This window comes from Panthera leo, chromosome E1 (assembly GCF_018350215.1).
Source record: "Panthera leo isolate Ple1 chromosome E1, P.leo_Ple1_pat1.1, whole genome shotgun sequence".
NCBI lineage: Eukaryota > Metazoa > Chordata > Mammalia > Carnivora > Felidae > Panthera > Panthera leo.
In genome coordinates this window covers 18,817,729-18,834,358 of record NC_056692.1, presented here as the reverse complement: position 1 = coordinate 18,834,358, position 16,630 = coordinate 18,817,729, and the positions used below count along the sequence as shown (strand labels likewise).

Below are 16,630 nucleotides of genomic sequence, written 5' to 3'. Positions count from 1 at the left end.
AGTTAGAAGTGAGTCATTCTCTCAAGCCTGCCTGCTCCAGCTGCTGAACAGACAGAGATTCTGAGCCACCCAAGGACACACAATGGACGGTCCCTTGAGATAGTTCCCTGGGCCCGCTGACCAACCTTTTTATTTTTTATTTTATTATTTCTTGTAATGTTTACTTATTTTTGACAAAGAGCGTGTGCTCACGGGGGAGGGGCAGAGAGAGAGGGAGACAGAACCTGAACAAGTTGCAGGGTCTGAGCTGTTAGCACAGAGCTGGATGTGGGGCTCGAACCCAAGGCTCGAACTCAGGAACGGAGGAGATTATGACATAAGCCGAATCATGACGATCAGATCAGGGAGCTTTACCAACTGAGCCACCCAGGCACTCCTACACCAACTTTTTTAAAGTTCAGGCTCCCAGACCCCACAGCATCAGCCTCACCGAGAACTTGTTAGAAAATGCAAATTCTCCAGCCACTGAACCAGAAGCCCTGAATGTGGGGTCCCTCGCTCTGCCTGTTCACAAGCCCTGCAGGAGATTCTGATTCACAGTTTGAGAATAACGGTTACACAGTTTCAATCGGGGCAGTTAGCTATTCCTGCAGGGGCGGTGGGCTGGGCTAAGGTAACAGGGTTGGGGGCTTCACAGACACAGAACTGAGGGTCCTGTTTTAAATTAAGTAAGGAATGGAGTAGTGACTCTTAGTGGGAAGGGTCAAGAGTTAGGGAGGAAGCCCCTTGTGTTTCAGAAAATCTTCACAAGAGGGGTTAGTTTGCAAAAGCACATTTTAGAGTTATAGTTTTGTGTTTTAGTTTTGAAATTTCAAATGACATTAAAGGAAGATTTAAAAATTTTCTTAAATGTTTATTTATCTTTGAAGGAGAGAGAGACAGAGCATGAGCGGGGGAAGAGCAGAGAGAGAGGGAGACAGAATCCGAAGCAGGCTCCGGGCTCTGAGCTGTTAGCACAGAGCCCAAGACAGGGCTGGAACTCAAGATCCACCAGATCATGACCTGAGCTGACGTCGGACACTTAACCGACTGAGCCACCCAGATGCCCCAAGGAAGGTTTAATATAAATTGCCACCCACTACTGTGTGTAGATTTCAGGTAGGAATACAATGCTCGGACACTATCTCCTGTTCAATTCTCCTTCTTCATAAAAAAGGGGGGGGGGGGAGATGGGGAGAGAGACAGACACACAGAGAAAGTCCCAATTTCCCTGAAATGGCCTGAAAGATAGGAGAAACTCAGCATAGGATGTGCCCAAAGAATTCACGAAATGGGTCGCACAACTTTATTGAGCTCCTACTGTGGGCCCTGCGTTGTATTTGGCTCTAGGAAGAGGAAACAAAGATAAATTATTCAGCCACTTCTGCAGCCAAGCCGCTTACATTCTGAGAGCTATTTCTTCTAGTTAGCAGATGTTGGAAGTATAGATGGTGTGCTTTTGATTAAGAGTCCCGGCGTTTCAGTTTAGCCCAGTAACAGGGCGCAAGGGAAGCGGCAGGAGGTGGGAGGGGAGAGTGGGGGCATGGGTTGCGCTTGAATGCCGAGTTAAGAGGCAAAGAAGATAGAAAGGCCCTGTAGCGGTATTGTGCCCGTGCCACTGGTGGCATCTGGGGCCATGGTTAGGAAATCTGAGGTTGGTCAGTAACAATTACTAGCATTTGTCAGTAATCAATTTAGGTCCACACATTAACTCCTTCTTTATATGAACCCTAGAAAATACATACTATTATCACCCCATTTTTATTAATTAGAAAACTCAAGACGGTCAGAGGGGGAGCTCACAGCTCAGCTGTCACAGCTAGGTAGAGTGTGAATTTGAACCCAGGCTGTCTGTTCTAGAGCGCTTCAAGTGACAAATCGATGTGCCACCCGAAGCGTCTGGACTGGTCTGCTGGGTAGGGGTGGCGGAGGGATGGGATGCTTATTTTGATGGGTAAATACGATCCTGAAGAAAGCTCTGACCTCTTTCTCCATGCCCGAACATTCCCTTTGGCATAGACAATCGAGAGTCAATGCTCCGCGAACCAGCCAGAGGACAAGTACTTTAGGCCCCTTCCCACTAGATGGCGGCCCCTAAACCAACATAGAAATTCTGGAACCTCCGCTGTCCCCACCTTCCAGGGTTAGGCTCTGCCGCAGAATTGCAGGAAGCACACCCTCCTCCCACCCAGGGGCTACCGGCCCCTGCCCCGCCCCATCCGGGGGTCGTGGGAAGCCCCCAGGCTGGAGGCAGGAGTGGAGGGGGCGGGGAGACGAGCCCCCCCCCCCCCCCCCCCCCCCCCCCCCCCCCGGCTCTGGGCGCCCGAGGGAGGAGCTGGTGCGCAGCGGCCACTCCCGGAGCGAGGAGGCGGGGCGCTCCCGCACTGCCGGAGCCCGTCGCCAAGGGGAAGGCCTGGACCGCCGGGCGCTGGGCGCGGACGCGGGCCCCGAGGGCGCGGGCCGAGCGGCAGGTGCGCGGCGCGGACTACAAGTCCCAGCATGCCCAGCTACCCTGACCCGGCCCCCGCTGCCACTTAAAAGCTTCGGGAGCCGCAGCCGTCGGGTCGCCGCGGCTTTCGCTTTGCAGCCGCGGCTGGGCGGGCGGGAGCGGCGGGCTTGGCGGCCGGCAGTCCTAGCGTCCGGGCTCCGGCTGCGCCAAGGGGCGCTCTTCGTCCAGCCCTCCCCGCGCGCGGATTCCCTCCCGAGGCGCCCGCGCCCCCGGGCTCCCCGCCTCGCCCACCCCGCGGCCCCGATGCCGAGGCATGGATAGAGCGGCGCTGCGCGCGGCGGCGATGGGAGAGAAGAAGGAGGGCCGCGGCGGGGGGGACGCGGCGGCCGCGGACGGGGGCCCCGGGGCCGCGGCCAGTCGGGCGCTGCAGCAGTGCGGGCAGCTCCAGAAGCTCATCGACATCTCCATCGGCAGCCTGCGCGGGCTGCGCACCAAGTGCGCCGTGTCCAACGACCTCACCCAGCAGGAGATCCGGACCCTGGAGGTAAGGGGGCCGCGCGGCCCGGGGAGCGGCCCCGGCACCTCCCTCGATGCCCCAGGGCACTCCTTCCCAGATGCATCCTGGAGCCGGTGTCGCCCCTTTGAGGCTTCCTCTCCCTCCTCCAGTCGCTGTTGCGGCAGCTTGGGGACCCAGGACCAGCCCGTCACCTTGGGCGGGATTTGGGGGGAGGGGCGGAGTGGGAACTGGGGTGGAGGCTCGAGGAGCCCGTGGGCGGGGTGGGCTGCGCGCGGGCATCCCCTGCCTCCCCATCTCCGCCCCCGCCCAGTTTGCGGGGCCGCAGGACTCATTCTCCCACTGAGTCACACGCTGGACTTTTCCCTGTGTGACTGAGGCGAGCAGCCGTGGGCTGGGGTGACGGGGAGCGGGGGGAGGGGGGGGGTCCCCCTGAAGTGTGATCACAGGCCCGCCATTCTCTTTCTCTCACGCCCCAGACTCCCTGCTTGTTCCTTTCTTTCCTTTCCTCCAGGATTTTTGTCTGCCGCTTTTCAAAACGTGTTTGCTGAAACTGCATATTTATTGCTCAGGCATTTGATGCTTTCCTTTCGCACAGCCACAGCATTTCACTGCTCAAAATATAATTACCCACCGACTCCCCCACTCCTCCTCAGACATTGGATTTTGGTTTAGGAAGGATTATGCTGGGGCACCAGGCCTTTGGTAGGAAGATGACACTATTTAAGGGGTCCTGGGGGAGAGAGTCTCCAGTGTAAAGAAGAAATAAGATCTGCAGGCCCTCCTCCCTCAAATTATAGCCAGGACGTGCAGTATTAAAAGGATTTGGAAGAACAAGTCAAAAGGGTGGTTGGGTTCTCAGAAGGGGGCTCCCCCTCCCCCATACACAATAGAGGGAAACTAGTGCATTCCCAACTAGCTTTTGTCCTGACACTGGAAAGGCCGTAAAATTCCAGGGACCACTTAATTGCTACCCCAACTTGAAGTGGCTTCTTTCCACCTTGTGTCGGCACATCTGGCCTTCTGCTGATCTGGGGATGTTTTGTCGTGGGGAGAACCTTAATTTCTCAACCTAACAGCCTCCTCCCCAACCCTTTATTGCAAACTGCCTCTGCCAGCTGTCATAGGCCAATCAGCAGCCTGAATCCCTGTTTGATCCACAATGTTCGAGGGTGACTTCTCTCCTGCGGTTTTGTTTCCTTCAAAGCTACAAAACCAGGGACGTTGGAAGCATCTCGTGAGTGCTGGCTATTATTATTTTCATTACAGTTGGTCTAGCAGTACTGACTGGGGCTTTGCTTTAAAAACTAACCAACAACAACACCCCCCTGCCCCCAAGCTGTCCCTTCTTGCATGCATGCTGCTGTTTTCCAAGGGGTGAGGGAAACTGGTCTCTTCTTGAACACAGCCGAATGTGTTTGCCCAGCAAAGTTCGGTGTTTGAACTGACACAATAGGGGGCCTGTGTGGCTTAGTTGTGGGAGGCGGGATCATCGTCCTGCAGCATGTGTCTGCTTGGACTGCTATGTTATCGAGATGAGAGAAAGTTCTCTGTGTTGACCTCTCTCGGATTGTTCCCATGTTGCTCTGAAGATCTCCTGGTTCCTGGAGTAGATACAGGAGGAGTGTGTATTGTTCATTCTCTGGAAATGGTACTTTGCCCTCTAGATACCCTGATTTCCAGAGTCATTCATTTTAACAAAGATACGGCATCGTGACACCCCAGAGCATTGCTATTTAGGTCTGTGAGCTGTGTGTTAGTGGCCTCCCTCCTGCGTGTTTATTGGGTGATGGTCTCTGACAGCCAGAAAACCCACCCAAAGGAAATTTGCGGTGTAAACGGAACCAATACCCAGCTCCCCGTTCTCTCCATTGTGGTGTGGGATTTGGGTTCACCCTACTCCGAGAAAAGGCAGCACCTGGTTTGTTTCTTGGGAATGGGAATTGAGACCTCAGGAACTGGCTCCCTAAAGCTGCCTCCAGCTAATTTGAATGAATTTCTTTGCCCTGGAGGCCTCAGCCTCCTAACCTGCACAGGGAGGTTGGGGTGGATCTCTGTAGGCCCTTGACAAGGCTCTACATTCTGTGGTTTGGTGAAGGGGCCTCTGTTGGGTTGAACCAAACGTTTGTTGCACATGCCTCTGTTTAAAAAACAGTTGTAAAATCCAGATTTACGAAGCTGATAAAATAGGGGGGAAGTGTATTAGTGAAAGAATTCTGCTGATGGGGACAGTGTGGCGGACAGCTTTGAATTCAGGTCTGGGGTGGGGAGGGGTGTCTGTCCCATGACTTCTGAACCTCAACTTTCCCATCTGTAAAATGGGGATAAGATGGCATAAACCTGCAGTGCTGTGAGCCTATAAGTTTGTGTGCTACCACTGAAAGATTCTGCCTATAAACTTTCCCTGGTGGGGGTCCAGTGGCATTCATTGCCACAGGCCACCTTTAGGGGAAGGTACTTCTCTATAGCTGGCTCTTGTCTCCTAGAGGTGGGTGACACGGGCCAGGAGACCATCCCGCCAGCATGTAGTGAGGGAGGCAGGACAGTGGTCCAGCTGTCCACTCTGGCTTTCTTTTCTGTTCTGCAGGCTCCTCTCCCATCATATTCCAGGCCAGGGCCCCTAGAGAGAATGCTTTGCAACATTGGATTCCGGGCTTTTGAAGAAAGGGGGTTCCCCAGAGGTCTTGGCTTATGCAACTGCGCCAGACTTCTCCCAGAATCTTAGGAACCCCAGCACAGTCTGGCCTTCATTAAAAAAAAATTTTTTTAACATTTATTCATTTTTGAGAGTGAGAGAGAGCATGAGTGGGGGAGGGGCAGAGAGAGAAGGAGACACAATCCGAAGCAAGTTCCAGGCTCTGAGCTGTCAGCACAGAGCCCGTTGTGGGGCTCGAACTCATGGACTGCGAGTTCACGACCTGAGCTGAAGTCGGACGCTTAACCGACTGAGCCATCCAGGCACCCCTGGCCTTCATCCAATAAGCACTCGCTGGGAGAAACAGCACGTGGGATGCCCCCGGAAGCCCCTGACCTGGGCGCAGCTGCTGGTGCCCCAGATCACAGGTTGTGATGGTGTGTGGGGTCGTGGGGGGGCGGGGCGGGTGCAACGCGTCTGGCTGCCCTTGTGATGACTTTTTCTCGGTGTAGTGGTCCAGTTTGGATTCAAAAGAGTGCAAGGAGCCGGGGTTCAATGTTTGCCTCCTACCTGCCGGCAAGTGTGCCGGAACCTTCTCAGGCTCCTCATATTTCCCAGAAATCCACCAACCTTCACCACACAATTTTTTCTCTCTAGATGGGGAGGGAGGGTGACAGAATCTAGAACTCAGAGCCTGAATTTGTAAACAAAGTTGTGAGGCTCCTTCATCCTAGAGGAGCCCCGTGCCCTGCCTCCAGCAGACCCTCCTAGGGGGTCTGAGAACTCCACCCAGGCAGGACGGAATGTTCTCGTTCCCCCATGGGCTCACACAGGGACACCTGGCTGGCCTCACAGCTGGTCCTGGAGCCCCATGCCAGGTCCTTCCCTCATTTATTCATGCTTTGTGGGCCGAGTCTGTGCTGAGCTCTGGGGAGAAAGCAGTGCCTCGTGCAGGTTCACATTTAGTGGCATCGTAACGTTGCCCTTTTCTGCCGGCCTGCTAGTACTTTCCAGAACAGGCCAAGGCATACCGAGTGTCTCCACCTTGCGCTCTTTTAAAAAACATTTTTTTTGGTAATGTTTATTAATTTTTGAGAGACAGACAGACAGACAGAGCACGAGCCGGGGAGGGGCAGAGAGAGAGGGAGACACAGAATCTGAAGCAGGCTCCAGGCTCCGAGCTGTCAGCACAGAACCTGATGCGGGGCTTGAACCATGAACTATGAGATCATGACCTGAACCTGACCAGGTGCCCCGCCCCCTCTACCTTATGCTCTTATAGAGAGAAATTCCTTCCTATGCAAGCTGATCTGGAGAAAGAAGGCCCCGTGGACCTTGCCCATGGGACTTGCCCAGGAGGGGACCTTGGGGAGCTGTGGTAGGTACAGTCCACACTTTGGCCACTTCTCTGAGTTGCCCTGGAGCCAGGAGGTGCCACTCGGAAGGTCAGCAGGGCTTGCCTTTTGCCCAGCTTGATTGTGACGGAGGTCAGAACCCTGCTGTGTGGAGTACCGAGCTCCAGGCCCCATGGTCCCTTATCTGCCCCCTCCACCCCCCCAACATCAGGCCCTCCAGGCTTGCATGAACATCCATTCACTCAACTTCCATCATTATTCGTTTGCCTGCTGGGCTAGCTGTAGCCACCCTGGCAAGGATTCTGAGGTACTCGGGATGCCTTCCTGGTCTTTGGGGAAACTTGAATTCTAATGGGGAACCAGGCAGGTGAACCGTAGTGACTCCAGGAGCATGGCTTGCCAAGTACTCAGGGATGGGGAATGTGCCGGAACGGGTTGGCCAGTCTAGCCTTCTGTTTTGGTGGGAACTATTCCCACAGTCCTGGTGTCCCACGTTACGTCCCTGGCAGAACTGAGAGCGCGAGCTGGTTTCCCTTTCCCCACCGGCCATCGCTTCAGAGTGGGGGCATCTCTCCTTCTGCTCCATTGCCATGGCTCCAACCTCCATGGAGGTTTTAATTCCAGCCGTCCCTGAGGGGATGCAGAGATGGGGCACTGCCCCCTTTGGTGTCTGCTTTCACCTTGGCAGCTTTATCCCTGCTGGAACTTGCCACCCGCATTCCTCCGTGGTGGCCTGGAGAGGGTCCTGCGTGTCTCCTCCTCTTTACTCCTTTCTCGCCAAGAAAGCTGCTGTGTCCTGCCCGGGAGAGGACACTGGGGAGGGGCGGGTGGTACTGGAGGAAGGCCTCATCGCAGCCTCGGCCCAAGTTAGTGTGAGTGCCAGAGGGCTGCTGGTATGCTGCCTGGGGACAACGGGAATGCCTCCTTCCCCTCTGGGTTGGCCCCATGTCCAGGGGGCTGCACTCCCCACCGCAGGTATTCTCTCCCCGCCTGCTGGCTGTGGCCGGGAGAGAGACTGCGAAAGCCTTGGCCCTTGGCCGTGTCTGTGGTGGTGGGGGGATGTAGCAGAACCTGCCACCAAGTCTCTGTAAGCTGTGCTTTTTAAAGAGTATACATCTTTTGGGGCGCCTGGGTGGCTTAGTCGGTTAAGTGTCCGCCTTCGTCTCAGGTCATGATCTCATGGCTCATGAGTTCGAGCCCCATGTCGGGCTCTGTGCTGACAGCTCGGAGCCTGGAGCATGCTTCGGATTCTGCGTCTCCCTCTCTCTGCCCCTTTTCTGCTTGCATGCTGTCTCTCTCAAAAATAAATAAACATTACAAAATAAAAATTAAAAAAAAATAAAAAGTATACGTCTTTTCAGAATAGATGGCTCGGAATCTTTTCTCACATTCAGTTCCGAAGAGAAAGCTGCGTAGGTGCCTTTGGGGTTATGGTATATGTGCTGCCGAAGCGAGCACTCCTTTGGGGTTATGGGAATGGCCTTCAGGCACAGTGAGGGCGGGTTGTGGGATGCACACTTTCTTCGTGTTCACCTGTTCTGTGTCTTGCACGCTGGTAGGCCCCCGGCCTATGTCGCCCTGTTTAACTCTCACAAGAACCTTAGGAGGGTTTATCCTCATTTTGCAAATGAAGACCCTGTGGCCCCGAGGGATGGAGAGGACTCCATGAGTAGGTGACCAAACCGGGGTGCACTGGTCTTCAGAACTACGTCCTGAACCTTGCAGCCGCCTCTAGCAGCCCTGGTGGGAATTCGGGGCAGGATCCTGGCTGCTGAGGCCAAGGAGGCAGCAGTAACAGAAAAAGGCAGCCTGGGGGTGGTTATTCGGTGGCTCAGTTCCCGATGGCTGGTGGCCCACCCCAGGCCGTGCAGCCTCCGAACTTGAGCTTGGGGCTGTTTCCCTAACATGCAGCCCGGCACATCCTCAAAGATAGGCCTCTGTCAACAAACTCTGATGCAACCAGGTCTGTGTCGGTGTCCCTCTGAGAAACGAGAAGCTGCCTAGAGATCAACTTGCTCATAATTTTTTTAATGGACACCTGCCTTATTCTTTCTGAATAATCCTTCCGAGAAGCACCCTATCCCCTAGCTTTCCACTTTGTAAAAAATATTTCCGAATACATGTAATGATCTGTGTTCAGTGTGAGAAAGAAAACACTGATGAACAAAAGAAAAAAACCACACCCCTAATGCCAGCTCTCGGATCTGGTTAATTCTTCTTAACGGTTTGCTGTATGTCCTCCCAGGGTTTTTATCCTCTGCATTCGCAGACAGATGTACACATAGATACTTGCGGCGCATACTGTGTGCATTGCCTTGTAAGTGTCTTCTGTTTACATTGATACGCATGGATATACATCAGCGCCGTCGGTGGCTGCTTTGTGTGGTCATACCATAAATTCATTGAACCAGTCCTCCCCGTGTTAGCCATCCAGGCTGTTTCCAAGCCCTGCTATTATAAATCATGCTGCAGAGTCTTTTCCTAGAAGGGGAATTTGCTAGGCCAAAGTATAGCAACAGCATGCAATCGTAATCCTATTCTTTAAAATCTTTAGGGCGTGATATGTTCCCCCTTCCCCAGCATGAATGCCAGGATTTCTAAAACGGCAGCCTTTATGCATTTACCCCTCTGCCACTGCATCCACGTCTCCCCAGAGTTCGGGAAGTGTAAACAGGAGACAGGACAGGGTCCCTGAGGCTGATGTTCTGGGGTATGTGTCGAAGATTGTGGGCTGTGGTTTTTGGTTGCCTGCAGCAAAGTTGGGAGGGGGCTTGGGTTGATCAGTTAGAAGAGCGTGGTCTTCTCCAAGACAGCAGAGGGGGTGCTGGGGGTCAGGGCTTTCTGTGTCCAGGGGACTGGTTGCCTCTGGGCAGGGCACAGCCATGCGGTGACGTCTTTATCCCTTGAACTGTAGACTCTTTTCCTTCACCAGCCACAGATACTGATCAGATGGCTGTTTGGGGTGCCTTGGTAGGGGGTTTCAGAGGATTTCGGGCTTTCCATCTGGTCCAGCCCTCTCATCTTGCAGGCGAGGACACTTAAGTCCTGACGGTGAAGGGACTTGGTGGGAATGCCTGTTAGAGAATTAACATTGCCGAAGGGCGGAGGAGACTGAGCACTGAGCTGGGATGCAGACCTGAGGTGCCCTGAAGAGAGAGACATGAAACCATCTATCTAGACTAATGGCCAACAGCATCCTGCCATTTCACCCTCCTGTGTTGGTGGGGTCCTCGGCCTCAAGGAGTTTCCTGCAAGAGGAAGCAAATGGATTGGCCTTGCCAGCCCCCTCCCCATGGCTTGGGGACCCCAGGCAGTGGAGAGATTCTTGGGGAGCAACTTGGGGTATCCTGTGGGTGGGGCCTTTTTTGAAAACCAGTCTAGCCAATGGGCTTTGAACCTGACTATACTTTCAAGGGCTTCTCGTCCTGCCACTGAAAGATCCCCTGGGACCTGGGTGGGTGAACCTTTACTCCTGTAGGCCTAGTGTTTGTCTTAAATTTGTGCAGAGTTTGCATTATATTCCACGAAACGCTGTTGTTGGTTTTAATGTCAAGAGAACGTTATAAATCATTTACTAACACTGCCAGAAGATACAGCCTTTTAATCCGACGTCTTTGTGTCCGTCTTGTCTTGTCTTTGTCCCCTGTTGCAGATCCCAGGTAGAGATGCCCATACCTGTGCATCCACTGGGGACAGATGTTGGGATCAGAAATGCTTTGTCATTTGTTCTTAGGCATGATTGTTCCTCACCTGCGTTGAAAAAGCCTCAGTTCAAGCTGCCGCCACATATAAAACCTATGTATTTATACGCATGTGTAATTTTCTGCCATCCTGGCCTTGGTGGGCAGCAGTGTGTTTTAACTGGGCAGATTGCCTTTCAAAATAACGGAGCTGAAGTATCTTGTTTGTTTGCCATTTTTCTCCTCGCCTTCCCCCCTTTCATTTTTCCACCCACAGAATAATTGCAAGAATAAATCAAGACTTGTGTTTGAAATTTTAAAAAAAGAGGGGGAAAGAAAGCTTACAGCAGTCCATGGACTCGGCCTTTATGGTGAGAAAAAATAACTTTTTGTACAGAATAAACTACAGACCCCAGTCGATAACATTGATCGTGAGGGCTTTGCTTTCTGCAAATCTGTCAAGAGAAGCTGCTTATGGAGAGGTGAGGCTTTCTTCAGCATGACACCTTGAGGTTTGGAGTGCCAATTGAGCCAGTTAATTTGGGTTTGATCTTGGCATGGATAAAGCAGGACCAGCTTTATTCATGGTGCATTCAGAGTTTCGCTGGCTGGGAGAAAAATTATAGGCATATTTCAAAAGTGACTTGGGAGTTCTCCATCATTGGGCACTGTCTTGAGAGCCCCCTCCCCCCGGCGTGGGGCCCTCGAAAGGGCTTAGCGCAGCCTTTCCTCTACTGTATCTGCGAAAGAGGCCTTCTGGTGGTTGAGAATGTGCCACATCAGCCCTCTCCCCCTCTGGAGATTCCTGAAGATCTTTAAGTGTCTTTAAGGCTCTGAGATGCCCTGCAGCACGTGTTCCCAAACTTATTGATGCAGGGATCTTTCTTCCACTGAACATAGTTGGGGGAAATACCACCTTAAGCCACGAACGGGAAAAACAAGAAATTGTAGGCTTAGCGTCAGCCAAGCTTTATGTTTTTATGATGCTGGGGTGCCATTTAAGATTCCAATTTGAATCGGGTGGGTTGAGGAGAGGCTGGTGAGTCCATAGACTGACCAAGCCGTGTGAGGTTGCCTGTTGTCAAGGGAGGTGCTAAACAAAGGGAGGCAGAGAGTGACCCGTTTCACTTAATCCTTCCAACTAGGCGAAGCAAGGCTTGCCCGGAGACTCCGGGTGCCTGGGGTCCCTGCTCCTGCTCCTGTCTCTGCGTGCCAGTTAGCCTCGTGTCAAGGGCACGCTCACTCAGAGTTTACCGGGAACCCCATGACCCAGCTGGGGGACAGAGAACAGTCCAAGAGAAATGCAGATGGCTGCGGGTGTGTTTGAGCCTGGGGCTGCTGAGGGCAGGGGAAGGGCTGGGCTGCAGACAAGGAATGCTTTTTAAAACAAAAAAGGAAATGCTGGCTCAGAATGGAAAGGAAAGGAAGCTGCTTCCTGTTTCTGGCTTTTCGAAGGGAGGAGCTCTCTGTAGCCCCTTGGCCAATGGGGGCCTGGGTCTGTGGGGCCACTCTAGGTGTGCTGGATGTGCTGACCCCACACCACTGCCTGAGCTCTCAGAAATGGACCGGATTCACTCTTTTTCATTTTCTCCAGATGACTGATCAGATGGGTGCATGGTTTCCGAAATAACTATCTGTACACATTACAAAATGGAATGTATCCTACTAGCTGATTTTTACTGCAAGCTTATTCCATGCCTCCCCTCCCCCCCCATTAGGAGTTTTATGTGGCATTTACTCCTCCCAGCAACCTTGTGAGGAAGGTCCCATCGCGATCCCCATTTTACAGAGAAAGAAACCGAGGTGCAGAGAGGTTAAGCGACTTGCCCAGGGACACACAGCTAAGGAGAGACCAAGCCGTGCCGTAAACACGGACAGTCTTAATGACCCGCCTGTACTGCCTGACTTGCCTTTGCAAACTCCCCTCTCTTCCACCCGAAAACTCTGTTAGCGTAGAATCATTGTTTGATTCTGGTGGGTTTTGTCTGGGATCCAGAGGGCAGCCCCCAGCCTGGGCCAGGCCCTGGTGATTTTTAGGTAGATTGTCTGGGCCTGAGTTTACATGTTTCGAACACTCTATTATGGAAATGTTCAAAAGTGCGAGAGTAGAGAGAATGGTCTGATGAGCCCCCACGTAGTGATCCCCCAGCTTCAGGGGTAACTAGGTCTACCAGTCTTGGGTCATCTATTGCCATAGATGCCATCTATTGCCATTCCCCTCTGAGTAAGCCTGGTTTGGAGAATCGTGGGGCTAGGCGGTTGGTCTTAAGGGAGCAGAGTGACCTGAGAAGGTCTTCTAGTCCAGTCCTCTGCCTCTAGGCAGAGCCATACCTATCCTAGCAGGCGGGAGGAATCTCTATGCCTTTTCCCATGAAATGACGGTCTCGATTTCTCCAGAAGCTTGCCCTGGCTGCTGGGCGCCCATCCATTGCAGGGAGCCTGTCCCACTGGCTAACTCAGATCTCCCGCTGCACCTGGGTCCTGTTCTCAGAGCCTGAGGGCCGGTGCATCGCCTCCCTGAGTCTCCTGTCCCGCTGTGGGCCCCCCGAGCCCATGGTCACGTTACAGCAGTCCCGATTCCCAGTCCACTCATTTCCCTGGTTCTGTGTCCCCTCTTCTGCCTTTTCTCTTGCTTCTTGCTTTTTCCGCACCCCACGAGATGTCAGATGTCAGCTGACGTTTATTGAGCGCTACCGCGTCTGGACCCTGGGGGGATAGTGGGTGAGGGCACGCAGACCCCGTTCTCCAGGAGCTCCCGGCCCTGCGTGTGTCTTGTCTCATGCTCTGCTCTGTCCCTTCTGACACCTGGTCTTGCCGACCGCCCTCCGGCTTCTTTTCTCTGTGGTTTCTTGCCCTCAACAAAGGTGGTTTCCTTTGTTGTTTTGTCTTGTTTTCTTTGCCTTTTGCTGAATTCCCACAGGCGTCCGTCACTTTTTGCTAGCTGCTTCCTATCTGTAGTGGCCTTCTGCACACAGTCATGGTGGCATCATGGAGAAGGACGGCCTTGAGCACAAGGAGGCCAGTGAGGACCTTGGGTTGCACATGGGTTCTGTGGGGAGGTCACATGCACAGCAGGACTCTACTCCCTGCTTGCTCTGCGACTTTGGGCAACTTCTTTGGCTTTCGGAACCTCAGTTTTCTCGTTCGCTAAAAGGAAATAGGCATAGGTTTCTTTTGGACTCTTGTGAGGTGTTGCAGAGATGTGGAAGGCATGTTGGGCAGTGCCTGGTCATTCAATACTTTTATTAAAATAAAGTTTTTGGGAGGCACCTGGGTGGCTTAGTCAGTTGAGTATCCGACTTCAGCTCAGGTCATGATTTTGCAGTTTGTGGGTTTGAGCCCCACATTGGGCCCTGTGCTAATAGCTCAGAGCCCGGAGCCTGCTTCAGACTCTGTGTCTACCCCTCCCCCCGCTGGTGCTCCACCTCTCTTTCTCTCAAAAATAAATGTTAAAAAAAAAAAAAATTAAAAAAAATTTTAAATGTTTATTTATTTATTTTAACGTTTATTTATTTTTGAGACAGAGAGAGACAAAGCATGAAGCGGGGGAGGGGCAGAGAGAGAGGGAGACACAGAATCTGAAGCAGGCTCCAGGCTCTGAGCTGTCAGCACAGAGCCCGACTCGGGGCTTGAACTCACAGACCGTGAGATCATGACCTGAGCTGAAGGCAGACGCTCAACCGACTGAGCCACCCAGACACCCCAAATGTTTATTAATTTTTTTTTTTTTTTAATTTTTTTTTTTTTCAACGTTTTTTATTTATTTTGGGGACAGAGAGAGACAGAGCATGAACGGGGGAGGGGCAGAGAGAGAGGGAGACACAGAATCGGAAACAGGCTCCAGGCTCCGAGCCATCAGCCCAGAGCCTGACGCGGGGCTCGAACTCACTGACCGCGAGATCGTGACCTGGCTGAAGTCGGACGCTTAACCGACTGCGCCACCCAGGCGCCCCATGTTTATTAATTTTGAGAGAGAGAGAGAGGGCGTGTGCAAGCAGGGGAGGGGCAGAGAGGGAGGGGGAAAGAGAATCCCAAGCAGGCTCCATGCTGTCAGTGTAGAGCCCAACATAGGGCTTAAGCTCATAAACTGTGAGATCATGATCATGACCTGAGCCGAAATCAAGAGTCAGAGTTTACCCGACTGAGCCACCTAGGCGCCCCAGGATTACAGTGCTTTTTGACCTCCTGTCAACATTATTCTAAAACACCTGTTCATGATTCTCTGTTCTCTTCCATTTGGCCATTTTAATTGCTGCATGATATTTCATCCAGTGGACGGGCCGTAACTTGCCAAAGCATTTCCCCTACTGGACATTTCGGTTGTTTCCAGGTCTCTGCTGTGATAAACATGACTGGAATTGTCTTTCTACAGACGCCTCTTTATTTTTGTTCCAATTCTGGATTCATTTCCTTGGGATAATTCCCAGGAATGGAATTATCGAGTCAAAGGGCATGGATATTTTTTTTTGTGATGGGGATCACTATGCTGTTCTCCATTTTATGCTTTTTGAGTGATAGCTTTCTTAAAAATGGTACTCCTGGGTAAATTTCTTCCCTTTTCTTTACAGTCTTCTTGGCCTCTGTTCTCCCCCCTCCCCAACCTCTTCTTTTATTTTTATTTTTTATTTTTTTGGCCTTGTTAAATCATTCCCTTCCTTTCTGTCTGTTATTATGTTTTTTTAAAATAGGTATAACTGACAAGTAAAATAGTAAGATATTTAAAGTGGGGAAATCTTTCCCATCTTGGCTGAATATTTCTCTCTTCTGTCCATTCATTCAGTGACTACTGTATATCTACTACGTGCCAGGCACTGTGTTAGGTGCTAAGAAAAGAGCAGTGAGAAGACAGAGAGGTTCCTTTCGTGGAAAGAGGAAGATCAAAGGCCAGCAGACAGAGAAGGTGGCCTGGGAGAAAGAAACCTGGAAGTCTGGTAGAGTGATGGGGGTGGGGAGAAGGTCGCTACTTTAGATGCTGCGACCAGGAAAGGCCTCCTTCTTAGAGGTGATGTTTGAGCCAAGTGTTGACAGATGAGAAGACAGCAGCCTTATGAAGACCTGGGTGAAGAGTATTTGAGGTCAAGGGCCAACTTGTGCAGGCCAGTGTGCCTCGAGGTCAGCAGGAAGTGGTGGTCCTTGAGGACCGTGGTTGGCCATGTGTCATGTGCCGTGAGGTCAAGGATGTAAGCGGGCATTTGGGGCTGTTTCCCTAAGGTTGGGCTGTGGTAAAAAATGAATGCAGCAATCCAGCAGATAGTGTTGCCCCGTAGTGATGTCCGCCCCCCCCCCCCCCGCCGTGACGTGCCAGGCCCTGTTCTGGGATAGAACAGTAAATACGCAAGTCAGCTTAGCGGAGGAGTTTGTAGATGAGTAAACCACTAGAAGGTGCTGGCGAGGGTGTGAATGAAAGCCCATCAGGCCGCATAGTGACTCATCTCTACATCCTGAGGTGTGCGGGGACTTGGGAAATAGGTTTTTGATTTGAACCAAGCTGTGCTCTCTGCCACCGGCCTTCCCCATGCTAACTGAAACTCTCTTCTCTCCTGTGAGGCCTGGCAGCTGCAGTCTGCCGGGTTGGGGGTGGTGGGGGGGGGACCCTGGGCCTCTTGCAAGGAAGGGGCCCTGAGAACTGAGGTTGCCAGCTCAGACGTGGGGCTGCTACTACCAGGTACGAGTATCTAGGTGCCACTTATGGGAAACGAGCCTGAGAAGTAGATGCGGGAAACCCCCTTCTTGGCTGAGCTGCCCTGCCCTGCCCCATTCTTCCCGACCAGGGACTCTGATTTGTGTGTCTTTTTGGGAATCCAGACTAGAGGACACCGTGCTTTTCAATGTTGTCTTTCCTTAAGATAGAGCAAAGAGATGGGGGGTGAGGTCTGAGCAGAGGGTTCAACATACTCAACCTTGGGGCAGCCTAGAATGTGTTCACCTAATGAGCTGTGACCCCGTGGCAGTTCCAGGAACTGGGCCCGTGGAAGATGTTGGCTGCCATTTTGTTTGGAGCAGGCCAGATGACTCATA

At 52.5% G+C, this 16,630-nt stretch overlaps 1 protein-coding gene across 4 annotated transcripts in view; it reads left to right on the top strand.

Annotated features, from left to right (window-relative positions):
• Positions 1 to 2,465: 2,465 nt before the first annotated feature.
• KSR1 (kinase suppressor of ras 1) overlaps positions 2,466 to 16,630 on the top strand; it is a 159,688-nt gene continuing 145,523 nt past the window's right edge. For 2 of the 4 annotated variants that reach the window (XM_042916260.1, XM_042916258.1), the window contains exon 1: positions 2,468 to 2,972. In XM_042916260.1, the coding sequence (XP_042772194.1) occupies positions 2,742 to 2,972 (231 nt within the window). In that variant the 5' untranslated portion in view covers positions 2,468 to 2,741. Of the gene's footprint in view, positions 2,973 to 16,630 lie in introns of all 4 variants that reach the window. The other 2 variants (XM_042916262.1, XM_042916261.1) reach the window with 2 other exon arrangements.